At 43.3% G+C, this 27,111-nt stretch overlaps 1 protein-coding gene and 1 long non-coding RNA gene across 3 annotated transcripts in view; one reads left to right on the top strand and one right to left on the bottom strand.

The window, feature by feature from the left end:
• PAH (phenylalanine hydroxylase) overlaps positions 1 to 27,111 on the top strand; it is a 122,882-nt gene that overhangs the window by 71,337 nt on the left and 24,434 nt on the right. For both annotated transcript variants that reach the window (XM_032299448.1, XM_032299456.1), the window contains one exon: positions 16,151 to 16,239. In XM_032299448.1, the coding sequence (XP_032155339.1) occupies positions 16,151 to 16,239 (89 nt within the window). The remainder of the gene's footprint in view (positions 1 to 16,150; positions 16,240 to 27,111) is intronic.
• The window catches only part of LOC116565726, a 331,307-nt gene continuing 309,064 nt past the window's right edge, over positions 4,869 to 27,111 (bottom strand). Inside the window, exon 3 of the long non-coding RNA XR_004275566.1 lies at positions 4,869 to 5,403. This is a non-coding gene — a long non-coding RNA (uncharacterized LOC116565726). The remainder of the gene's footprint in view (positions 5,404 to 27,111) is intronic.

Genomic DNA, 27,111 nt, shown 5'->3' with positions numbered 1-27,111 from the left:
CTAGGGCTTTCATTGTCCCTTTCCATCTTCTTATCTGTCTCTTCTACTCATACGAGCTCCTTGTGAGCAGGTGACTCTCTTACTTACATTTCTGTACTCAGAGTTTAGCACAATGCTTGGTACACAGGTGCTCTGCAAATATTCCCTAATGAGTGACTAACGTAGGAATTGCCAAACTTGCATTGTCCCATTATTTACATACTGAAATGCTACCCATCCGCTGGAGGGGAAGAGAGTGATAGAGTGTAGGAATTCTAAGAGTGGCCTTGAAGTTGAATAGACTGTGGCTCAAGCCCTACTTCTTCCGCATACCGACTTTGAGACCCCTGACATGTTGCTTTAACTGTCCTGACCTCAACTTTTCATAAGGCATTTGTGAGGATTAAATAAAATCATACATAAACAGTGCTTAGAACAGTGTCCTGGTGCATTATAAGGTTGGACAAATGATAGCATGTGGTTCCTATTATGATTCTGATTAGCCTGAAAGCAATACAGAGGAGCAAGGTGACTGCTTTTTAGGACCCAAAGCATATTCAGATGAACCATGTTTTAATAGATTTTTTTTAAAAAGAGCAGTATTAGGCTTACAGAAAAATTGCACAGAAAGTACAGAGAGTTCCCAGGTCTTTCATCCCCACCTCAGTTTCTCCTATTAACATCTTGCATTAGTGTGGTATTTTTTTCTTTTTAAAGTTGATGAACCAGTATTGATATATTATCACTAACTGAAGTCCATAGTTTACATTCAGGATCATGCTTTGTGTTTTACTTTGTTACTAGTTTTGGAAAATGCATAATGTCATGTATCTAGCATTTCAATGTCATACAAAATAGTTTCACTGCCCTAAAAATGCCCTGTGCCCTAGCTGTCCATTCCTTCTTCCTTACATACTTCCTCCAGCAACCACTGATCTTTTTAGTAGTTCCATAGTTTTGCATTCTCAAGAATGTCACATAGTTGAAATCATACAGTACATAGCCCTTTCAGACCGGCCTCCTCCATTTGGCAATACATATTTATAGTTCCTCCATGTCTTTTTGTGACATGATAGCTCATTTCTTTTTGTTGCTGAATAATATTCCATTGTCAGGATGTACCACAGTTCATTTATTCATTCACCCATTGAAGGACATCTTGGTTGCTTCCAATTTTTGGTGACTATGAATAAAGCTGTGAAGAAACATTTATGTGCAGGTTTCTGTGTGAAGATACATTTTCAACTGACTTGAGTAAATACCTGAAAATGTTATTGTTGAGCTGAAGGTTTTTTTAAAAATTATTTTTTTTCCTACTTATAAAATCAAGTTTCTTTCCAAAACACTTGGAAAGACTTTGGGTCAAGAGGAGTTCAAGCACCATAGCTGAAAGAAGCATCTTAATATGCAGAGATGCTTTAAATGAAACAACACCCACCCTGTAAAACAGGTCACTGAAACATTTATTAAAAGGTAGCTCCATGGCCTTTCTAGGAGACTTGTCTCTGCCTTCATTCTCCTGGGTATAACTAAGGCAAGGAAGGCCCACCCCAGTGTTCTGCCCTTGCAGAGGGTGCACAGCCATGCAGATGGGGTTAGGACCCTGGAGGGCAGGCACTTGGAATGCTTCCCTGGGTCAGCCCTATCTGCCTTCTTTCCCCTTCAGCCTCCCAAGCTGCTTCCCCAGTGACTGCCCTCTTTGCATTTTTCCGGCCACCTGCTCTCAACAGGAGCTGCAGACCCTCTGGACAAAGGACTTGCCAGATCCTGGGGCAATTCTGCCTCTGGTTGGAGCTGGTGGAGGCTGGGCCAGCTGGAGCCACGGGGGAAGAAATCAAAGCAATTGACAGGCAGGCAGCCAGCCCCTGGAAGAGCCAGGGAAGATGTAGCAAACCAGCTGGAGAGCCAGCAGCCCGAACTGGAGGCTCAGAAAGGAGGTCCTTAGCAGGGATATAAAGGGGGAGTTAGGAGCTCAGATTCAGGAACCATTGTGACCACACTTGGTGTGACTTTGAGCAAATCACTGACCCTTGCAGTCTCCCAGTGTATCAAAGGGGAGTCACAAGAGCCTCTGCCTTATAGGATTTGTGAAATCACACAAATGAAGCACTGGGAACAGAACAGAGCCTGTTTAAGGAATTAAAGACATTCTGTTCTTAACATTATCGTCATCAGTATTATTATAAACACTGGCATGAGCACAAGAATGGCCAAAATGCAGGCTGTACACAGCTACTTTTTCAGAGAGTCTGGCAACTGAAAAATGACCTGAGAGGTCACACGGCCCTACAGACCCCTTCATTTTTCATTGTGAAAACAGAGGCTGTGACTTGCCTCAAGGCAAACAGTGGATTCTGGAGGGTCCTGGGCAAGGGTGTGTAGAGTGCAGCTCTGTGCTGGGTACAGTGCTAGGAGAGAAAGGGTCAAACTGCCTGTTCTTAAGAAGCTCATAGCCTGGTAAAGGGGATGAGACACCCAGGTAAGTAGAATAGAGGGACAGGTGCTGTGATGGAGACAGGGTTGGTGCAGTTCGGCCTGTTTTCCACTTGTGTTTAGCTCTGAGGATCCAGGAAGTATCAAAGTAAAAAAGCTTTTTTTTTTTTTTTTTTTTTTTACAAAGTCTCACTCTGTCACCTGGGTTGGAGTGTAGTGGAGCGATCTCTGCTCAGCGTAACCTCTGCCTCCTGGATTCAAGCGATTCTCCAGCCTCAGTCTCCCTGAGTAGCTGAGACTACAGGTGCATGTCACCACACCCAACTAATTTATATTCTTAGTAGAGATGGGGTTTCGCCATGTTGGCCAGGCTGATCTCGAACTCCTGACCTCAGGTGATCCGCCCACCTTGGCCTCCCAAAGTGCTGGGATTACAGGTGTGAGCCACCGTGCCCAGACTAAAAAGCTAATGTTTTCACATAGAGGCAGTGTGTAAAAATTGGGCTTATTGGAGCCTGGAGGTAGCACAGGTTCAATTCCCTAACGGGGCTTCTGAATTCCTTGTTCGAAATGGCAAGGTTGTTGATATTTGAAGCGGGATGACATTTTCCCTAGGGAAGAAAAACTGGCGAAAAACTGGCTAAGACCAACCCTTTAAAACAACTTGTGTTTTGTGACCCTTACTTCTTCAGATGATTGGTCACCCAATCCCATAGCGGCTGCCCCCACCTGACCTTAACTTATCTGTAATGAGACAGCTGATGCGGACGTGCCATGACCTGGCATCTCCCGAGAAACACTCTTTGGGTTTCTGTGGTAGTTTCTGTAAAGTGGGGTCTGGGCCAAGAAACAGGTCTTTTTAGGGGAAGCAACCATTCCTTTGCAAAGTTGCTGTTTCTATAGGACTCAGTGGGAGAACAGTCAGAGGAAGAAAAGCATTGTAGTAGATCTGAACCTTTGATTCTTTCTGCGGACAAAATGCCCTTTTTATTGAGGAACTCAGATCTCAGAGGCAAGTCTGACAGCAGGTTCAAGTAGGAGATCTGAACCCCTCAAATCAATTAAGCTAAACCACTTTCCACTTTAGTTTTTAAACCATTCAAAAAGCCATGTGAGTGATAGAAAATAAAAGTTTTTCAGTTTCTTAATTGCTTAAGTTCCCCACCCAAAACAGCTTAAGAGACGGTTAATTACAGCGACATGGCAAAGAAACCCCAACCTTCTCAAATGCCTCCTGGAGAAGCTGATGTGAGTTTAATAGGATTTTAATCCAGGGAGTCTTTTGAATACTTGAGGTCTATTCTCCTGCTACTCTCTTTCCTGATGACCTCAAATCCTTCTTCAACCCAACATGAAAGAGCATTAATATCTTTCATCAATCAATCTACTAATCCTTTTACCTTTCCCTTTAAGTCGACTGCATGACATTACATTTACTGGGGGCTAGAAAATTCCTGCATGGAGACAGATTGCAGCCAGGAGAAGCAGATAGTTGAAAGTCTTGGGTAGAGAGAGGTATACAAACATAACCTTTTGAGAAAAATGTTTGGAATTATTTTCCAAGAGCAGATAAACATTTATTGGATTTTGTTTAATTTATAGTGATTATAAGGGTCCTGGTGGGGAAGAAAAGTGAGTCCAAATTGCTAGAACAACTGCAGGTTCTGTGACTGTGGAAAGCAGGAAGATCTATGTGCCTGTCTGTCTGTCTGTCTATCGATTTATCTATCCATCCATCCATCCATCCATCTACCTATCCATCTATCTATCCATCCGTCCATCTATCTATCTATCATCTATCTGTCTATCTTGCCTGGGGACACTTGTGATTACTGTGAGAAGACAAAAGCAATATCAGTATAGTTATTCCTTCTCTCTTATTGCCTCTCCTTGCCTTCTTGATTTTTTTCTGCTACAACATTGCTGACCGAAGAACAGCGCTGAGTAAAGCTGACATTTCAGACCAATTGGGGCTGGAGGAAGGACAGGATTTCTTAGAGGGCTCTGAAAAGTTCCTGGGATTGTGGGCAATATAATACACAGGTGTGCATGCATATTTTTTGGGAGACAAGATTTTTCAAAAGGGCTATGGTTCCCAAAAAGTTGAGAATTTTTAGAGAGAAGCTGCTTAGGGCTGGAAGGGAATCCATATGGCTGGAGTTTTCCCCACTCCCACCACCTGTGCTTTTCTTTCTTCTCTTTTTCTCTGCTTGGCTTTTCTGTCTCCATCTCCCCACTGCCCTCTTCTCAGCTCTAAACCTCCTCCCGGGCATTTCACTCTGTGCATTCCATGTGTGCCTTTCACACTGGTAGATGTATGTGGCTCTGCGTCTGCAGGAGACCAAGTATCTGAATGTTTGGAAAAACACACAGGATTGGCTGCCTTTTTCAGTCTTTACCTGTATGCTTGCTGGTTGCGCTGATGTAGCACTAAGTCCTGGCAGCTGGGGAGGTGACTCATTTCAGCAGACTGTCTAACTGAGACGAGCAGACCCCAGCTGAGAGGATCAGCTCATTCAGCGGTAGGTGACACCAACCTAGGAGCAGGAAGCAGAGTCTCTTCATATCGTTGGTAGACTGTGTGCTCCCTGCACTTGGTCACAGGCAGCTCTCTTCGTTGGTAAAGGAAAATCCTGTGCCAGTGCTATTTCTGCAGCCCATCTTGATTGCCAGGTCACAGGGCTTCAAGCTCAGGAAGATTAAAAAATTATAAGGAGCCTCTCATTCTAAGAGGAATCCCTCACAAGTATGCCAAATTCAGTGTTTTCCAAATTCTTTCCCATTAGGTTGTCTCATTTAAGCCTTGCAACAACCAACTCAGACAGCTAAAGCTAACACAGTGTTATTCTTGTTTTTAATATTAGAAAACAAGTCAGAAAGGTATAGTTAAAGGGTTGCATGGATTTTGTAGTCTTCACTGCTCCAGTTCAATTCCTGGGCTGTAGCTGTTTAGCCAAGTTGCTTTCCCTCTTTAGGCCTCACTTTTCTCACCTGCAAAATGAAGAAATCCAGGTATCAGTGTGGTTGTGTGGATTATATGATATAATTTGCATAAAGTACCTTGCATGTAGGGCCCATGCAAAATGTTACATGTAAACTTATCCTTAAGTCTCTCATAAGGATACACAATGAATCTTAGGGTTGAGCAAGTCCAAACTCCCCAAATTCCTGAACTTTGATAAACAAAGGCAACCATGAAACGCTATTTGGGTCAGTCCAAAAGACTGCGAAAGTTAGAAAAAATTAGACTGGGAATATATTTCCTCTGTATGACAGGTGTGTTATCTCAATTGAAGAAGGAAGAGGATATGGAATGATTGTAACTGAATGTCACTTTGCCACCATGCTGGATTGAGGGAGCATTGTCCTGACACACTAGGAGCCATGAATTTAGAGTCAAGAGCCAGGATTCAGGTCTCCATTTTGTATACTACTAGCTAGGTTTGAATTCCATCTTCAAACTTTCCAGATAGTTGACCCCTTCCAGATAGATGACAACCTTCCATATAGATGACCCCTTCTCCTTCATCTGTGAAATGTAGCGAAGACCCGCTTTCCCAATTCCTGTGGTGCGTGGAGGGGATTATGTGGAATACCCTGTGCGTTAGGGTGCTTGAAGGATCAAGTTGAACTTGCTTGAGTTAAATAGGCCCTTGATCTTAGATATCCTTAAGCTTCAGTAGGGAGAGCTTTCTATGATCTGTAGCCCCAGCCAACAACAGGTCCCGTGTCACCACCAGCTTCATGGACATAGACAACGACCAGGCCAATCATGCTACTGGCAGCCACCACCTCATTGAAGCCAGGGCTTACCTAGCAGCCACAGAGACAACTTCATGTGTGGGATTGGATGAGGGGCCCTGTGAATGATCTCTCATTTCCAGATATTATTTTTTGTGCTTAACATCATCCACTTGACTTTGTGCTATATTGAACATGGCACTAGCAAAGGAGATAGAAGGTCAGCTTTTCATGCAGCTTTACTTTCTCCTTCCCTTTTTTTCCCCTTCCCTTCCCTACTTCCACCGTCCTCTTTCCTCCTTGCTTCCTTCTTCCTTCTTTTTTCTTCTCTTCTTCTTTTCTTTTGTACCATTCTGACAATACTCAAAACCAATAGCATCTTTTTTTTTTCATCCTCTGACATTTTTATAGCATTTGACACAATTATCCCCCAGGAATTTTCTCTTTCCTTAGCATTTTATAAATTATGTGGCCCTTACTTTTGAACAATCTTGACTATTGGGATTTTCGTCCTTCTCTTACTACTCCTTCTCAAACAGCACAGCTTTGCCAACTTCCTCTCTCGTTCACATCTGTCTCCTAATTCAGTCGATCATTTATGTTACTGATATCGATTGAGTGCCCTCTTGGTGTCAGCCACACAGAGGATACAATAGTGAAAAAGACAAACATGGTGCCTAGACCCATGCATTTTATAATCTAGCGGGTTGTGGCTACATAATACATTATGGCATAGTACATGGTAGTGACAGAGAAAGTAGCGTGCCTCAGGAGCAGTCTTAGGAGGTGCACTGGGGCACTGAGCCCAGTCGTGGGTTCAGTTGATGAGAAGGGGAGCGGGGCCAAAGAGGTGCTGCCGGAGTGAAATAAACAATACCTGGAGAAGGCTAGAGATGTCTTGTGTTTGACCCAATGTTGGTTGACCATAAGTAGAGTTGTAAGTAACAGGGACCAGATCTCATGCAATTGTGAGCTCTCAGAGGACAGAATTGGATATCTGGGGATATAGGGGCCAACCTGCCAATGGATAATGTTTATGAGATACGTGTAACATTTTTAAAAGGATATTGGGCAGGTAGTTCCAATTTAGGTGGGTGGTTGGAATAAATATCCCTACAGGTTATTATTTTATTTATTCATAACTTCACTCATATCTATTCACTCACTCTCTTCATTAAGCAGTTTCACTCCTTACTTCATGTGTGAGTTCCCTTTTATTCATCTGGTTCCAGGATTCTTAATTTTCCATGTGAACAGCGAGAACAGATGCTTTGCCCTAAAACCACCACTCCTGACTTCTGACCACTGCTGTTTCCAGGAGGCAGAGGGTAATAGCTGGGCACCATCAGCCAGCCTTTGGCTCATCATCCTTGCCAATAGCTTCCTGAAGAGCATTCCTTCTCCAGAAAGAAAGTAGAAGCTACTTAAAAGAGAAACATAAAACCCTCAAAAGTCTTCCTCCTGCAGGATATTGGCAAGCTGTCTCTTCTTCCTTTTTGGGAGCTGTTGAGATCAGCGCACAGGGACTGGAGGCCATTGCCTCAGAGGAGACATCTGGGAGCCTGGGAGGGGGTGGTGAAAACAGCCTTCTATTTCAGAGTCAAGAAACCAAGATTTATTGCTCTCCCTGAGACAGGCTGGAGGCAAGCCTGGGTGCCTTGCCGGCTAACCCCTGGGGCTGGTGAACCTCGGGAGGAGGGAGGGGGTAAGATTGACTCAGGCTGCACCTTGAACTGCTGTAAATTGAATGAGCCTGCTCTGACCCACTGGCCAGGAAGTAGGCTCCAGCCAGGCCTGGGGGCCCTTTTGCTCAGTGGCGCTCCTGAGCCAGCCGCCCCTTGGCGTTCTGGCTGAGCAGTTGACCCCGACTTAATGGGACCACTACGTGGGTGTCCGGGGCCAGCTCTCCAGCGGGCTGCTTCCTTTGGAACCAAATCAATATTTATTAATGATCTGCCCCCCACCCCCGTGCCTCCGCTCCACAGAGGGCCTCTGTTGCACCAGCCTGCCCAAGTCATTTATTAACCACGGAGCCCAGCCGCCCGCCAGAGAGGCTGTGGAGGGGCTCACAGAGGCCAGCCCACCGACCGAGGTATTTGGCAAGGCCATTAATGAGCTAATCTGATTTAACTTTTCAAAACGGAGGCCTGGGTCGCTGGGGTCAGTCTCTATTTCCAGCTTTGTGAGAGAGACTGGGTAGGGGGAAGGGACCTGCAGCCTTCACTAAAGAAAATAAGGGGTATGTGAAGGAGAGCTTAGGTTAAAAAGTGACTATCCCTAAATCCAAGGATGCTTAGGACAGGGTGGACCCAAGGCTGTCCTCAGGAGCTTCTTCAAGCACCTTTAGAGTCTTCCTTTAGTTTGTCACACCTCCTTTCCTCAAGATGGGAGAAAAGGAATCTAAAATTTAAAAGCACCCTTCACCACCACCACACATTTATTCTAAGCCCAGCATCACTTTTTGGTGAAGTGCATCAGCTGCAGAATTCTTTCAGCTGAACTAGCTTAGTGATTTTGAGCAAGCCACTTCATCTATTTGAGCCTATTTGCTTATCAGTTGAGCAGCAATAATATCTACAGCCTAGGACTATTTTGAAAATTAAAGCAGATGATTAAAGTAAAGCACTTAACACAGTATCCAGTGTATAATAAGCTCTCAAGAAAATGTAACTGTAGAGGAAAAAGGGTAGCCATACCTTTATGCCTGGGAAAAATCGGAAGAGCCCAGGGGCAGAGGTTCAGAGGTTAGAGACACAAGCAGGGACAGGCTCTCCCTCTAGTGGCCTCTTAGACAAGCTGCTCTGGAGTTTACTATGAGGTTCAGGTGCAAGGACTGATGTCACAGATGCACCTGTTGTGGGTCAGTTTCTTCCCACCTGAACAAGGAGGCAGGCAAGGGCTCAGTACCTTGCCCATTTCATAGATGCAAAGCCAGAGACTCAGGAATCAAGCAGCTTGCTCAGACTCCCACATTGTGTGGGTGGGCAAGATGACACCTGAACTCAGACCTGCTAGCTTCAAGCCCGAGATGTGCACATTCTGCACAATGTAAAGAGTCAGTACATGTGTCAAGGCTCAGCACTGAATTTTTCTGGGGTCCTCTGTGGTCTCTCCTGAGGTCCTCACACTGCCTGCTTCACACCTCTGCAAGCTGGGAAGAGAGCCACATCAGGGATCAACCCTCCATCCCCAACACCCAGCACCCAGGTGTGTCTTCCTGGTCTCGTTCCTCAGGCTTTGTCCCTGCTTTCCAACTGGACAGCTGGTGATTTTCTCTTAATGGTCAGGGCTGACTTGGGTCTTCCTCCTACCCCAGAAGACACATAGGCTGCATCTGAGGGTGTTAACTTCAAATGAGGGAATAGATCAAAGGTGGGGCTGGGCTGCTGCATGGAGGAAGTGAGCATCAGGCCTTCTCACCCTTTCTCACCTGCCCTTCTAGAATGATAATAAAGCCACTACCAGATACTTATAAGTGCTTGCCGTGTGCCAGTCATCATTCTAAGCACTCTTTATACATGAGCTCATTTGAATCCTCCCATCAACCCTCTGAAGGACACACTATTATTGTACCTATTTCATAAATGGGAAACTGGGGAACAGAGAGATTGAGCAATTGGTACAAAGTTCCAAAGTTCCGAAGTTCCGAAGTTGAGATTGGAGCTAGGCTGTCTGGCTCCAAAGTGTGTATCATGAGTCCCTAGTCTTTGCTACTTCTCCAGCCTGGCTGTGTTTTGGGCCTTTTTTGAAGATGATGGGGTCCCAGAGCCACCAAAGGCCCCTGGACTCAGGTGAGCTCTCTACAGCCTCACAGTGCTACCCTCAGGGTCACTCACAGCCTCTGCGACAAGGTGCTGAGCTCAGAGGTCTGCAATGTGGTGAGCTGTTTTGATCTTTGTCTCCTTTTTGCAAAGACTTGAATCTTCTGAATCTTGGCAAGTTTCTCAAGTTCTTCAAAGTTTTAGTTTTTATTTTGTTTTGCCTTTCCCCCGACCAAGGGGACTGAATGAAGCCAGGTGGCCCAATAAGAGGTTCCCTTTGGAGAAAGGAAGAAAAAGTCACCCTAAACTGGAAATACGCTGGTTCTGCTGCCCTCTGGCGTTCGCTGGGTGTCAGCCAGCTCGCACAGCCCCGAGTCAAGGCGATGCCCGCGGGTTTCGGTCTGTGGGGAGGAAGGTTGTTCCTCTGGTTGGAGGAGAAAGGGAAATGAGGCAGTGCATTTGGGAGCTGAACAAATGTAGTGAATGTACTTCTGAAAATAAACGAGGGAGGTTGACACATTGATTGAAGTGAAACTGACTTTTCAAGTATCCTCTGGCCAGTTTCAGCCCTTCACAGGATCCCGCAAGTCCCGGAATATGAAACTCAAAAGGGTTTGCAGCATCAGATTAATCTAACACCCGCATGTTACAGAGAGGACACTGAAGCCCAAGATTAGAAACCTCTTAATATCAAAGCTGGACAGAGAACCAGCTTCTTGATCCCAATCTCTGTTCTTTCCTTCTCCTTCCTCTTCTTCCTCCTCCTCCTCCTTTAACCATCATCATTAAAATCTTTGTCATACTAACAGTTAACACTGATGAAGCACTTATTATGGGCCACTGTTCTGTGTCCTATTGCTGCCCCATTTAATTTATCCAATAATATGGAAAGAACAATTTATTTTGTGGATAAGGAAACTAAGGCTCCAGGAGATAAAACACTTGCCAGTTATACAACAAAATAAGTGGCAGATTTTCTAGCCTTGCTGGTAAACTTTCCACTCTGTTCTGTGCTGTAGGATGGAGTAGAAAAACTCTCTCTGTATATAAAATTATATATGTATAATTATGTATAATATATAATATATATTTTAATATATTATTATATAATAACAATTATATATTAACATATAAATGTAATAACTTTAATATAATATTAATTTTATAATATAAAGTTTTATTTTTAATAAATATAAAATATATTTATTTATAAAATATTTATATGTATAAAAAGTTATATATAATTATATATAATACATGTGTATGTGTACATATACATACACACACATCATGTAACTTACAGCTGAACAGTAATACTATCTACTGTGTCAGTACTGTTTACGATAAATCACGCATATTAACTCATTTAACATCATGTTGTTCTTATAAAGCAATAGTTTGTAGTACTACTATTACCACCATTTCAAAGACAGGAAGAGTGAGGCACAGAGAGATTTAATAACTTTTTCTTGGCTCATAGATAGTAAGTGCAGAGATGAAATGCAAACCTGGGCTGTCTGGCTGTTACAAGACTCTCAACCATTGCAGGACTGGCTATTCATGACCCAAACAGAAAGCCAACTCTGGACTAGGGACAGATCCTGACTATCCCAGTTTCTATTGAACCATGGCAAGGCAATGTCAAGTCCCAGGGTCTTTCCTCTGGGGTCTAGAGGCATAGGATGTCTCAGTAAATAGCATGTTGTCTTTAACATAAAAAAGACAAGAGATAAGTGTTGGCAAGGGAGTGGAGAAAGGGGAACCCTTGTACTTTCTTGGTGGGGATGTAAGTTGGCACAGCCATTATGGAAAACAGCATGAAAGTTCTTCAAAAAAAATTAAAATGTAACTACTATGCTTTCCAGAAATCTCACATCTGAGTATATATCCAAAGGAAATGAAAGCAATATATCAGAGATATCTACATATCTCTTTGTTCATTGCAGTATTATTCACAACAGCCAAGGGAAACCACCTACATGTCCATCAACAGGTGGATGAATGAAGAAAATGTGATACCCGCCCCCCCTCCACACACACACAATAGAATATATTATTCAGCCATAAAAAAGGACATCTTGTCATTTGGGACAACATGGGTGAACCCTAAGGGCATTATGCCAAGTGAAATAAGCCGGACACAGAATGACAAATACTGCATGATATCACTTATATCCATTAAAAAAAAACCTTGAATTCATAGAAGCAGAGAGTAGAACGGTGGTTTCCAGCAGGTAGGGTGATGAGAGACTTGGGAGATGGTCAAGGGTGCAAAGCTTCAGTCATAAGATGAGCAAGTGCTGGGGATCAAATATACGGCGTGGTGACTATTGTTAATCACACTTCCCTATGTACTTGAAATTTGCTCAGAGAGATCTGAAGTGTCTTTGTCCCCTCCACCCCCATTGGAAAAATGACAACTACATGAGATGATGAATATGTTCATTAACTTGATCATGGTAACCATGATGTATGCATGTATTAATTACATGGTATTTATACTTGTACAATTACAAACATATATAAGTTTTATATAAAATATATGCAATAGGCCATGCGCAGTGGCTTATGTCTGTAATCCCAGCACTTTGTGAGGCTGAGGTGGGCGGATCATGAGATTAGGAGTTTGAGGCCAGCCTGGTCAACATGGTGAAACCTTGTCTCTACTAAAAACACAAAAATTGGCTGGAGGTGGTGGCACGCACCTGTAATCCCAGCTACTCTGAGGCAGGAGAATCACTTGAACCCAAGAGGCAGAGGTGGCAGTGAGCTGAAACTGTGCCATTGCACTCCAGCTTGGGTGACAGAGTGAGACTCTGTCTCAAATAAATAAATAAATAAATAAATAAAATATATGCAATATATACAAATATAATTGTAAATATATATAAATTATATAATTTAATGCAATTTTATACAATTGTAATTTTATATTATAAAAATATATACAATTTTTATTGTTCAATTATACCCCAATAAAGACGGAATATTTAAAAAAGTATTTTAAAAATAGAGCATCCCTGTCACTTCCTATTTTCTTGTCCTTCTTTATTCTTCTTCTTCAAGAAATTCCTGACATTGTCGTGTATTTACATTTATTTATTGCTTATTTTGTATTTCCCCTGCCAGAATATAAGTACCACAAGGGTGGAGACTCCCTTGTATGCACCCCCACTGCTTTGTGCTTGGTATGCAGGAGGTGCTCCGTACATATTTGTGGAATCTCCTTTGGTGATTCTAAGGGTCCCCTAAGTAAGAAGGGGTGCAGCAAGAAAGGACTGGCCTGCCTTATTTCTGGGGCAGCCGTGACTGCCAGAATTATGAATGATTCCCAGGCAAAAGAGAGATAATGAATGAATGGAGACAGGATACCTTCCCAGTGAGGGGATGGGATTATCCATGGTCCTGAACACAGAGGAGAGGGACAGGCCCCCTTGTCCAGGTGGGTGCCATTCATTGAAACCTCTCGGTGGCAATGTTCTGGAGAAACAAGGAAGGTCTCTCAGAAGATCCTGAGCCGTGGATGACTCTGAAGTGCTGATTCCTTTCTCAAGCCCTTGCAAACCTGGGTAGGAAACAGTCCCCATTTCTGGCACTGACAGCAGAGGTTCAGTGTGCAGTGCAAATGCTGGACTCACAGAGGAAGGAGAGCTTGCAGGGGAGTGTAGGTGACGAGGCAGGAAGCCAGGTTCTTCAGCAAGTCAGCAGAGCATGGTGTTGTGTCATCTGAGACTCCAAAGTCTCAGCAGTTGGGACCAGGGAGGTCTATCAAGAGGCTTGTCCTCATTGTTGCTCGATTTCTTCATCTGTCAAATGGGATAATAATAATACATACCTCAAAGGATTGTTGTAAAATTGAAGGGGGTAGCATATGTGAAATGTTTCGGGCAGTGTCTGACAGACAGCAAGTACGATGGAAGCGTTACCTGGAATGATGGCTACAGCATCTGCTTCTGTTCTTGCTCACCATAAGGAGCCAATGTGGAAAAAGAGGGCCAGGCTTAGGGGCATGGAAATGTCTGGACAGGAAATCTGGCTCCAGAGCCAGCCACCCTCACCAATATGCTCTGCCACCTTCCCATGAGTGGCAGGATGGATTGGCGATCAAGACCAGAGGCCAGAGGGTCAGCTGAACCTGCATTTGAATCCTGATTCCACTGTTTCCTAGCAGTGTGTGTATTTGGGTTTGCACTAAACCTCTCTGTACCTCAGTGTCCTTGTCTTTAAAATGGGAATATTAACAGTATCCACCTCACAGGTAAAATATTTAAAACAGTATTCAGTGTTAGCTTGTATTGCTAACATGGGTGGTAGAGAGCCTAGGCTCCTCAGCTCTGCAGAAACAAGGCTATAAATGGACCTTTATGAACTGCTGGAATCAGTTCTTTTTTTGCTGGAATGCAGCTGCTGCGCCTCCTGAGGTTCCTGTTTAAATCATGGATGGCATTTCCGAAGGCTGGCCACTAGATGGCACGCATGCTCTTTCCTTCTCCATCTAAGCTGGTCAGAATCATGAATAACGGGTGTCAGCTGGAAAGTCACCTTTCATGTGCCAGACACTGAGCGGCGTCCTTTGCCTGTTCCTCATTCACTGCCCACAAGGATCCTCAGATTCAAGGAACTGCTGAAGCAGAAATGCTACGCACAGTGCCTGGCACATGGGAAGGCTTCAAAAACACGTTTGCTGTTCTTCCTACAGTCGTTTTACTCCCATTTGACGGAGGAGTGACTGAGACACAGAGACGATAAACAGGTAGATGGAGCCTGTATTCTAAGCCAGACCAGATGCTTATTGGAAGTCCAGCATCTTCCCCTCGACCTCATTTCAGGCCTGGAAGCCTTGAGCTCACTTCAAGTTTCCCAGCGCATCTGTTTTGGCTCCGCGGATTCTTCTTGAATCAACCACTTTCTTACTCCTGGTGTGACCAGCTTTTAGAGTTGGTTTTTAGAGCCTCAGTTTCTTATCCACGCAAGAAGGGTTATAATGCCTTCCTTTTCTTGGCGGTACTTCAGAAATAGCAACTATACCAGAACAGGCACTCTGGATGGTGGTTACTGCTGTTAACACCTTAAATGTTAACATACCAGGGTGAGCCCATGACTTTTAAGATGACTTTTCTTTCCCCCTTCTCTCACTCCCTTCCCTTTTCCTTCCTCCCTTCTTTTTCTCTTTATGCCTGGTACAACAAAGTACCCCAGGCTTCTGCCCTCATGGAACTTACAGTCGAGAATGTCCTTGTCTCTGTTCATTCCTGGGACAATTTCACCTGTGATGTGTCTTGTTTCCTGTAAGCCACAAGGATTTTGGTGCTGCCAAGTGCCCTCCCTGGGCCGCTCTCTCTGCAGGACCTGGGTGTTGTAGTCCACCCCACTCAAGCCCAACCCCTTCCCCTCTATGCTGCCTCAGAAGCAAATCTGAAATCCTTTAGGTGCTGTGAGGTGTCTTCACATCCCAACTGCCTGACTCCATTCCCTCTGCTTCAACAGTAGCTTTCTAACTGGCTTTGTGATAGAAAGATTTTGCTGCAGTGCCTGGGGCCTTTGGAAGGGAAATACATAATGGGAAAATGGGGTCTCACAAACTTGTTTACATGAGAACAGTCTGGTTTTCTATAATTTATATTTTGGGACTGTATGTATTCTGCTGCTAATGGCCGGACACAGTGGGGCATGCCTATAATCCCAGCACTTTGGGAGCCCAAGGGGCATGGGGCAGGTCACCTGAGGTCAGGAGTTCGAGAAAAGCCTGACCAACATAGTGAAACTCTGTCTCTACCAAAAAAAAAAAAAAACCTACAAAAATGAGCCAGGCATGGTGGCACACTTCTGTAATCCCAGCTACTCAAGAGGCTAAGGCAGGAGAGTCGCTTGAACTCAGGAGGCAGAGGTCACACTGAGCCAAGATCATGTGCCAATATACTCCAGTCTGCAACAGAGCAAAAAATATAATAAAATAAAATTAAAAATTCTGCTGCTAATGAAAACCATCAAAGAAAACTGCCATGATGGGTGGGAGGGAGATGAGTTTTGAGATAATTCAGAGAAAATCTCCAGGAAAGAGAATGTATTTGGGAATGAGTTTCTAAGGAAACTGAGTTTAACTTTTGAATAATAGTAATTTTGGAGTTATCTGGAAGCCCGCCTGCCATCACTGACCGGGATCCCCACTTCTGTTCTCAGCGAGGCCTTTGGCCATGTCACTCTGCACTCAGGACTTTGCCTTCTCTGTGTTGCAGTGCCCTGGTTCCCGAGAACCATTCAAGAGCTGGACAGATTTGCCAATCAGATTCTCAGCTACGGAGCAGAGCTGGATGCAGACCACCCTGTGAGTTCACAGCACGTAGAATGAGATTCTTTCAGTGCTTCTCCTCCCCTCCCCTCCCCTCCTCCTACCTCTTCCACTTGGAGCAGTGTGCTTGATCACTTGTTCAACATTCACTTACTGTGTTCCTATTTACACGAGGGCTGGGAAAAAAAATTAACAAGACATTGTCATTATCATTATCATGGCCATTGTTATTGTAGGAGCAAATATAAATCATTGTTCAGAAACTATTATCTCTATATACTAGATCTATGTATGCCCAAACACACACACCCATGCAGAAAATCACTGTTTCTGCCTGCGTACATCTGTGGAGATTTACAGCCAGTGCTCGGTAAACAGCAGCCTGTGCTAACAGCTCTGCCAACTGCAGGGGGCAGCGGGGAGTGGTGACACTGAAACTGGATCTTAACACCTGGTCACATAAGGAACGGAGAGGGCTTATGGCTGAAAGAACAGTGTATGAGAATACCCGGAGTCCTGGAAGCATCCACAATATTGTGGGAATGACTGGTTGATGCATTAAGTATGAGAGAGAGATGGATCTTGGGCAGTGGGTTGGGATCAGATTGTAAAAGGTCTGGTGGACCACACAGGATAACATGGACTAGGCCTGTGTCTTGCAGCTATGGGGGCAGGCCCTTTAATGGTTTTTGAGTAGAGGACTGTGGTGGGGGGAATTTCATTGTTCCCTTTAATCTGGGGCAGAAGGTCTGGGGAGGAATAGCCCAGGCTGCGGTGGCTCAGGGCCAGTTCTCACGGCCTCCATCTGTGGGAAAGACCACCATCCCTTTACTCCCTGCCAGGCAAATGGCTCCTTCATCTTTAAATCACTTGCAGCCATTTATACCAGTAAGGGTTTAGCAGAACTCAGAGGAAGCGTCTACACTTCCACAGGAGTCTGTTTTCTCTCCACATCTATGTGGGTCTTTACAATCAGCAAAGAATGTTCACAAGGGCCCTTTGCAGGAGGCAAAGAAGGTGTTTCCATCTTACAGAACTAGTAAGCCCCGAGGAGCCTACATGACTTTTTAAGGCCCCGTGCTAGACTGAATCCTGAGAACTCATGGTACCTGAAGACAAAGGCCTGGCTAGTGGCAGAAATCCAGCCTCTTTCCCAGAGGCCAAAGGCGAGCTATGAAGGAAATGCTGGCCTTTTGAAATATGAATGATTGATGCTTCTGATTCAAATTGTAAAACCTGTTATAGTGGGCTTGAAAACACAGAAGAGCATGAGGAGGAAAATGAAGATCAACTGTAATTTCAGTTTTTTCTATTTTTCTCTCCGGAGTATTCTACATTTGTTAAATAATGAGAAAGTACATACAAACAGAAACAAAGGTGAATTTCCTTCCATCTCCCAGGCTTCAAAACAGAAGAAAAAAATCACCTATTATCACATTATTCTGAAATAATCAATAAATCCATATTAATATTTGGGTATGTCTCCATCCTTCCTCCTTTCTCTCTCTTTCTCTCTCTCTCTCTATAGATATATCTACATATATCTATCTATCTATATAGATATATCCACATATATGTAGATATATCTATACATATATATATATAGAGAGAGAGAGAAAGAAAGTAATATATACTTCATTTTCCTCCTCATGTTATTCTGTTTTCAAGCAGGTAGACATACATATATATGAGAGAGAGAGACAGAGAGAGAGAGACATATATATGTATGTCTATCTGCTTGAAAACACAGAAGAACATGAGGAGGAAAATGAAGTAATATTATGTAATATATATTTAATATTACTTAATATATTATAGTATATACTACAAATCTAGTATATATTGCTTAAATACTCCCTTTCCCCCAAAACTAAAGGTAAATGCAAGGACTTTTGACCCCCATTCCATCCTTCCATATGCCCAATATGCCCTGTAGCCTACTCCCAGGAGTCCTGGGATGCCAAGGTCACTCCAGGTGGGACTCTGCTCTGTGTACCCCTTCAACACATTTTTGGGGGGACCTTTCAGCCCTCAACTCTGTCAGCAAAGCATCTCCAGAGATGCTTGTTCTCAGAAAAGCTGTCTGTTCACCTCTGATCCCATCCAAGGGGTCTGCCCAGTGGGGCATTATTCTCCTCTTACCAAACTCCTGTCTTCCTGTCCCAACCCGGCGTTCTTCCCAGTGGTCTCACTCCCTTCTCATTTGGGGCAGTGGGAAACGCTAGTGCAAAGAGATGGACATTTTTCTCCCTGTATCCTCATGTCCCCTCCAAAGCAGCTGGCACTGCTTTAAAACTCTCTGGAATTAATTGGTCTCTAAAAGCCACATCTTTGGCTCTCTGGCCTCTCCATGTTATGAATTTTATTGTAAAAATACAATATGTCAGGTACATAGGCCCCCGAAGAGGAGGCTCCAGGCTCTCTCTGTTCCTTTGGTTTCTCATTAGATCCCAGGGACGCGGGCCAAGGACAAAACAAACCCTCCAGCCTGCTTTCCCAGGGACCCCAGGGCCCACAGGCCTGGCCTGTGTGTGGATGCAAACAGACACCAGCACAAGGAGTGGTGCAGGCAGGAGCTGTTCTTCTCCAAAGGACCCTCTGTTCCCTTCGTCCCGTTGCATCCTGTGTGATCTTCGTCCCTGACCCCGGCCCTTGGCGGTACACATGGATGTTTGACCCAACATCTCTCTTCAGATTTTGAAAAATGAAGTAAAGGAAGGATTGTTTCCAAAATAGCGGGAAAGGGACCTCTGACTTTCAGTTTTAGCTACGTGGGAAAATGAAACGGGAGAGCTAGATGTCCCTGTGAGCCTCTTGTCTCACTCCTTTCCCCTTTCCCGCCTTGCTTTCTTTTTTCCACAAGCTTTTCTTTAGCTAATGATATTAGGAGCTAATGTTTCTAGAGCATGGACTGTGTGCCAGGCACAATGTTAAATGCTTAGCATTCATTTTTTAATTTAAATAATATCACCACCCCATGAGGGCTGTACATCCCATTTTCAGATGATAAATCTCAGAGGGCTGTGTAACCTCATCTGTACGTGAACTATGTCTCAGGTCATATAAACGAAAGGGGGTTGAAGTGACAAATAAGACATGATCCTTGCTCTCCAGGGGCCTGCAGTTGTACAGTAGAGGGAGAAGGGGTGTTGATTCTTTTCAAAGCAGTGCAGGAAGGAGCTGGAATAGCAAGTGTAAATTTGGCAGGCAGAATCCAACTGCTTCTATTTAATTTCCATTGCCAAAATTTACTCCCCTTTCTGTGCATGTTGTTCCCTTTACCTGAGGTGTTTTTTTCTGTTAACCCACCTGTTCTTTCCCCACTGGAAAACTTCTGTTCATCTAAGGTCCAACCCATATCTCTTGCCTCCCTAAAGCCTTCCTTCTGTCTCTCACCCAGACTTAAGTTTTCTACACTGTTACTCTGTTGTCCTCTCAGAGATGGTCACTATCACATTGTATTTTATACTTTGAGTACAGAGTATCAGATCACAATAAATTTACTTCTTCATGATTTGTACCTCATGAGAGACACAAGATATATATATATATATATGCAAGTGAAAGCGTCATATGCGTGTTTCCCAAACTGTAGTTTATGAAAAAAAAAATCCCATGATCAAAGAGAGAAACTCTGTATTCTATAACTCTACAAATTCCATTATCTCATTAGAAATTTTGGAAATTCCTGCAAAAATGAAACCCATTCAATGTAATGTTTCCGTAAACTTATTTACCCATGGAACTCTTTTTAATGAAATACCTAGCAACATTATCTTGAGAGGTAGTTTTCCATGGAATACAGTTTAAATATTAATTAGTTAAATAACTCAAAAAGTACATAAATGCAGGGTTTCATGAGTCAGATAGCATGTGCTATCATATTAGGTCACTAAATGATAAGGTCACTGTGGACTGGAATGGTTAGGGAGGACTTCTAGAAAGAGAGAGGTCTGAGTCAAGCCCTCTAGCTTCCAGAGCAGTCTAACTACTCAGCAAACAACCCCAAGATCTCCGTGGCTAACCCAATAAAAGTTCACCTTCAGTGTGAGTCAGTAAGGAAACTGCTCCACATGGTCTTTTGGAAGCAAAGCTCCTTCCTCCAATGGCTGTACGCCCCTCCAACTCCTTGGAGCCCACTCATTCTGCCAGTGGATAGGAGAAGAGAGAGTGAGAATTGCTTCTGGGAAGTTTTCATGGGTCCTGTCTGGAGATGACTCACATCCCTTCAAATTCCATTGAGTAGAGCTCAGTCACATGGCCACCACTAACTGCAAAGGAGATGGGGAAAAATACTTTAGCAATGTTGTCTGAGCAAAGGAGAGAAGACAGATCTTGGGAAGCACCAGCAGCCACTGCCACATAGACCCCAACTCCAGAGCTACCTATTCCAGTTTACTTGGTACCCACACTAGAGTCTAGGCTATAGATCTGTAATAGAGAGGGCTTCTTAGTGAAGAAAATATCAGCCAACACAACTGTCCTTCTGTGTATATGTCTACTTCTTAATCGAAGTCTTTGCAACTGCTTTTATTTTTCTTTTGAGATGGAGTTTCACTCTTGTCACCCAGGCTGGAGTGCAATGGCATGATCTCGGCTCACTGCAACCTCCACCTCCTGGGTTCAAGTGATTCTCCTGCCTCAGCCTCCCAAGTAGCTGGGATTATAGGCATGTGCCACCACGCCTGGCTAATTTTTGTATTTTTGGTAGCGACGGGTTGGCCAGGCTGGTCTCGAACCCCTGACCTCAGGTGATCCACTCGCCTCTGCCTCCCAAAGTGCTGGGATTACAGGCATGAGCCACCATGCCTGGTCTGAAACTGCTTTTTAATTTTTCAAGGTATGAACATCAAGTTTTCCTATTCTCCAGCAAATTCCCCAAGAACAAGACTGTATTTTTCAATAGTTTTCTCTTTTTCTTTTCCTTTTGCTCACCTAATGTTCTCCACTGGAGGGCCCGGTCAGAGTTTATTCTAAGAGTCAGTCAGCTAGTTGAGTCATCAAAGATTTGTTGCATTCTTACTAAGTTGCTCTATCAAAGCATAATTTGCAAAAAGTTAAAAACATCACTGTCATACAGGTATATAGTGAACACCTGTCAAGGTTCCATTTAACTCATGAATGAGGGAAGTAGCAAGATGACAAAGATAGTGCAGAAAAGATACAAGAGACCGAAGCATATGTGGTCATTGGAAAACTGGATGCTAGAATAAGATCCAGCATTGTGCACAAAGATGGATGTACAAGTGATTAATGTTCTACAAGGCAATATAGCCATGATCATGCGTCTTATCCTTTCTACTACACAGAAACAACTTTCAGTTTGATCATCAAATGAATATTTTGAAACTTATTGGTCTTCTAAAAAGCCAGCATCTACTTTGAAGTGGTTGTAACTTTATAAGTAGTACATATATGTCCCTTTGGAGTACAGAGTGAGCTTGTTAGACAATGATCTCATATGATATTTAAAAGGCACACAGTAATTTTTTTGCCCTTTCTCCTAGGTTTTGCTAATTTTTTAACAGCTTCTACTTGGGGGTATGCTGAGTGTGTTATGCACTGAAAATCCAGTGATGAGTAAGGCAGTTTCCTGAGTTTAACCATTATTAACACATGTGAAAAGAGAGACATACAGCATGCTGAGGGGGCATATTATAGAGGGAAATGAATAAACTTTGGAGAAATCCAGAAAGACAGAAAGAACAGGTAGTAACTTATTGGTCTAAAAGAATGGGGAAGAGGACCCCACTCAGCGGGTAAAGGATGTGTGAAGGCCTTGATGTGAAAAAGAGCGTGGTGTGTTTAAAGAATTAAAGAAGACCAGGGCAATCTGGAGCATCATAGGAAAGCCAGTGTGGATCAGGACGGGGCTGGACACATAGAGCTGGATCATGCAAAGCCTTGTGGACTGTGCCAAGTATTTTGAACTATAGTCTAATAGTAATGAGAAGCCATTGAAGGGCTTTTGAGGAGATGAGTGGCCTCACCAGGCTTGGACTTTATAAATCTAACTTGGACTGAAGTGGAGAGGGTGAGAGGCCACTTAAACAGCAGGTACAATAGGCAAGAAATGGTGGTGGTCAAATGCAGGTGCAGCGGTGAGAATGAAGTAGGAAGGACAGACTCAGATGTTTGAATGGTAGAATGGGCAGAAATTGATTACTGGATATGAAGGAAAAGAGAAGCGGGGAGTAAAACAATAATGTTTAGCTTATGAGCTTGGAAAACTAGGTACATAAATTTTTCCAGAATAGGCTTCTTGGCCAATTGTAGGGTGAGCAAAGGGATTAGACTCCCCTGGTCTACTGTCTGCAAGTCCATCTTGACCAGTGTCTATAGGATGGGAATGGCAGTTACTTAATACATGCCAGTTTAAATCTTTGGTCTTCTGTCTTGAAACATTATGGAAAATGCAAAAAGCTTCTTGTTATTGGCCTAGCTGAAATATACATAGCAAGGTAAGAATTCTGTAGATGTTGGTTTAAAAGGCCCAGGTGGGTGGTGGGGATCACTGACCCATTCCAGAGTATATTCTTTCTGTGTTCTGAGCCAGACTCCTTTGTCTTTGGATTTCCTGCCATTTTGCACAAATGCGTCATTCTTTGAGTGCCTACGATGCGCTCAGAATTTTACTTAATGTGCTGCCGACATTACTTGACTTAAACTATACAACACTGTGAAGCAGGTAGGACTGACAATCTCATTTTACTGGGGAGGAAACTAAGGCTCTGAGAGATAAACTGGCCACCCCCAGGCCATGCTCCTGGTGAATGAATGAATTAGTAGTCCAACAAAGCCTTTCTGACTTTAAAATCTGTGTTCTTGGCCGGGCGCGGTGGCTCACTCCTGTAATCCCAGCACTTTGGGAGGCCAAGGTGGTTGGATCATAAGGTCAGGAGATCAAGACCATCCTAGCTAACACGTTGAATCTGCGTCCTACTAAAAATACAAAAATTAGCCAGGTGTGGCGGCATGCACCTATAGTCTCCGCTACTTGGGAGGCTGAGGCAGGAGAATCCCCTGAACCCGGGAGGTGGAGGTTGCAGTGAGCCGAGATCGCGCCACTGTACTTCAGCCTGGGCGACAGAGAGAGATTCTGTCTGGAAAAAAAAAAAAAAAAAAAAAAAAATCTGTGTTCTCACTAGCCTAAAGAGCATTTCTGAGGTTCAACCTTAGCTGTGATATTAGGAAACGATGAAATAAATATCTCAGTGTAGAAGTATAATCAAGACTTTTCCATGTATGTAGTTACCCCAAAACTCACCCCCCATACAAATTATACCTCTCAATACACCCATGTAAAAAAACTTGTGAGCTTAGGAAAAGGGATTGCATGCAGACTTCAGCTGATGTCAGGACTTGCCTCCTGTAGAACTGTCTCACCTTTCTCCCGTCTTCTCCCATCCTCTCTCCCTCCGCCTCACCACTCCTTCACCGACAATATATTTTCCTGTCAAAACATACTTGGTTACACGGAGTGCAACCAAAATTGCTGCTATTAGTTTAATTGAGACAGGGTGATTATAAATAAATTATATGCAGTGCTACTGAAATTGCTGCTATTAGTCTAAATTGAGACAGGGTGATCAGTCATCACCAACTGTGATTTGATTCAGAATGTACTCCACATGGATGTCCACAAAGGCCCTGTGGTCATCTGGTAGCCCAAGGGATGTGAGGCCAAATCCCCAAGACGCTGGGCTTCAGCCCACAGAGCTCTCTGACTACTGGTAACTGCGAAAGCAAAGTCCTTGCAACCTGGTTGCTGGGGCCCCTTGCAGGCTGATAATGAACTTCTTAGAAAATAGGATCTGGAAAGGGCCATGGTTAGAAACCTTCCCACATGGAAGATCTGTATCATGTGTTAGCTATGCGTGCGTTCCTGTATCGCAGTGTATGAGTCTCCTGCTACTTCACTAAAATGATTTGACATGGATGTTTAATACTATTTTCTTTTTTATCTTATTCTCAAAGAAACCCATTGTCACATTAGAAAACTTGAAAAGCATAAAGTTTCCAAGAATACAACTGTTACTGTTACTTATTTTTACCACTACTTGGAGGTAACATTTGTTAGAGTTTGGTGTATTTTTTTAATCATTTTATTTATATACTTATATATTCCCTCTGACATAATTGATATATGACATAATTGATTACATCAACCAGGTATACAGTTTTACATTTAGCTTTTATTTTCACAAGTGGAAAATCTTTAAACCACCCAGGCAGGGTACATGAAAGAAAAACAATAAAGCCAAATGGAGGTAAGAAATGTTCACGGACATCTCATTCCTAGATATAGCATGATGAAGTGGAAATCCATGGATTGAAGGAACTCTCTTTTCTTCCTGGATTCCTACCTCAGTCCTCAGATGTTAACTTGCCATCCCAGGCAGGACCACGAAATCCAAATGAAGGTGCTAGCTCGGCAGTGAAGGGTCTTTAGATAAATGGCTCCATAGCTTTGTGTTTTTCAAGTCTAGATCACAATACAGAAATAGACCTTCTCCAAGGTGCCTTACAGGGTCAAAAGTCTACATAGTATCTGTAGGGCCTGGAGAAAGCTATTCACTACTAACAAATAAATAAGAATGGCAGGTGAGAATGACTGTAACAATCAAACCTCGGTGACTGACCTACACTGCATTTTTATTTTGAGCCCAAAGTACAGAAATGCGAACAAATAAGTGTTTTTCACCTAGTCCAGTAGACAGGTTTCTAAAAGGGTGTGTTACTGATGCTTGGAAACTAAATCATGGTGCCCAGTTTTTTTACCACATCATCTCAAACCAACTTATCCTCACCCAGGAGAAATGAGGCATAACAGTAGTTTTAAGTCCTCAGATTCCTAAGCTTTCTACTCTGTAATTAATGATTAAAAACCATTCAGTGATCTAGGAAAAAGAAGAGTTATATTTTGTAATAACCATGTCATGAAATCTTTCGAAACAGAATAATCACATGATTTATCTTGGATTTAGCTTTGGAGTTTAAAAAATATGTGTAATAGTTTTACTTCACTTTTCAAGTGTGAAACATTTGGATGTTTCTATTCTTCAAAATAAATTCCAGGAAATAAACTAACTCCTTTCCGCCCTTCCTTTCTTTCTTCCAACAAATGTCTGTAGTTTTTCTGTGTGCCAGAATTGATGCTGCAGATTCTCAGAAGAAATTATATTATATTACATCGCCCTCTGTGTCCTTACAATTACTGGTAGGCCCTAATACAAAGAGAGAGAGAGAGGAAAAAAAAACAAAACCCTCCGCCAAAACATAACATTCAACCCATCAAGCAACCAAAACAAAAAACAATATCTAAAAATCAGGGAATAGTTCTATCTCTTTTGTTTCTTTTTTTGAGATGGAGTCTCACTCTGTCACCCAGGTTGGAGTGCTGTGGCACGATCTTGGCTCACTGCAACCTCCACTTCCTGTGTTCAAGCAATTCTCCCGCCTCAGCCCCCTAAGTAGCTAGGACTACAGGCATGCACCACCACGCCCAGCTAATTTTATGTATTTTTAGTAGAGACAGGGTTTTACCATTTTGGCCACGCTGGTCTCGAACTCCTGACCTCAAGCAATCTGCCCAACTTGGCCTCCCAAAGTTCTGGGATTACAGGCATGAGTCACCATGCCCAGTCAATATTTGTCTTTTTAAAAGGCACCTTTAAAAATTACACTCTGTGATATAAGCCTTTGTTTAGAATACATTAATGCCTTGGTTTGGAGGGATAGTGGAGCAGAGAAATTGTGAGCTAAAGTGGTGGATGGCATGGCTTACTGGGAAGGGCTTGGAGGAACCACGGCAGAGCTATGCAGCAATGACATCAGTCTCTTGTCTTAGCAAAATTTAGATTGCAATCAACTTTTTCTGGAAAATTGTCTTTTAATCAATTAGAATCCCATTCCCACCCCAAACACTCAAAGACACACTTAGCCTGTTTTCACTCAGAAATGTGCAGCTTACAAATGAGGAAAAGGCTTCCTGTGAGTCAGCCTCAAAGGAGAAGCTATTACCATCCTTTTTAGGTTCTGAGACAGACTTCTCAGTGTGCTAGGCCCCTGCCAGGTTGTAAAGGCTGACAGTTACTGACAGCGCTCCAAATCCCGGCCTCACCTTCACTATGGCTCCACTTCTCTGAACCACCATTTATTCTGGAAAGAACAGGATAATCATACTGATCGAACTTGCAAGTTCATTGTGAGAATTATAAGTAAAATCACTTCCTAGTACACACAGACTGACACATAGTATATACTTAATAAATGGTATTTTTAAAAATTGCAAGAGCAATAAGCACATACCTGGTTGTCTATCAAGAAATTAGAAGGCAGAGCTAGACATGTACCTTAATTATCTGGGAAATGCTTGGGGGATCCACAGCAGAGCTCAACAGCAATTAACAGGAATTAAGTGGATATTGTATATCTTCATCATAGACATTCATCCTATGAATTTGCCTGATATAGCAGGTCTATCAGTCAGATATGCTGTAGACTGGGTTTCTTTAAGAACAGAGTTGGCTCACGCCTGTAATCCCAGCACTTTGGGAAGCCGAGGCAGACGGATCACGAGGTCAAGAGATTGAGACCATCCTGGTCAACATGGTGAAACCCCGTCTCTACTAAAAATACAAAAAAAAAAAAAAATAGCTGGGCGTGGTGGCATGTGCCTGTAGTACCCGCTACTCGGGAGGCTGAGGCAGGAGAATTGCTTGAACCCAGGAGGCAGAGGTTGCAGTGAGCTGAGGTCCTGCCACTGCACTCCAGCCTGGAGCCTGGTGACGGAGTGAGACTCTGTCTCAAACAAAACAAAACAAAACAACAAAACAGAGCATGAACCTTGGAATCCATAGCAGGGATTGATGGATGCTAAACTGAAGGAGTTACTCATAATGTGTC

The sequence above is a fragment of the Sapajus apella genome, unplaced genomic scaffold (assembly GCF_009761245.1).
Source record: "Sapajus apella isolate SASKATOON/1434 unplaced genomic scaffold, GSC_monkey_1.0 scaffold2, whole genome shotgun sequence".
NCBI lineage: Eukaryota > Metazoa > Chordata > Mammalia > Primates > Cebidae > Sapajus > Sapajus apella.
The sequence above is the reverse complement of the archived record's forward strand: the minus strand, read 5'-3'. Positions and strand labels throughout refer to the sequence as shown.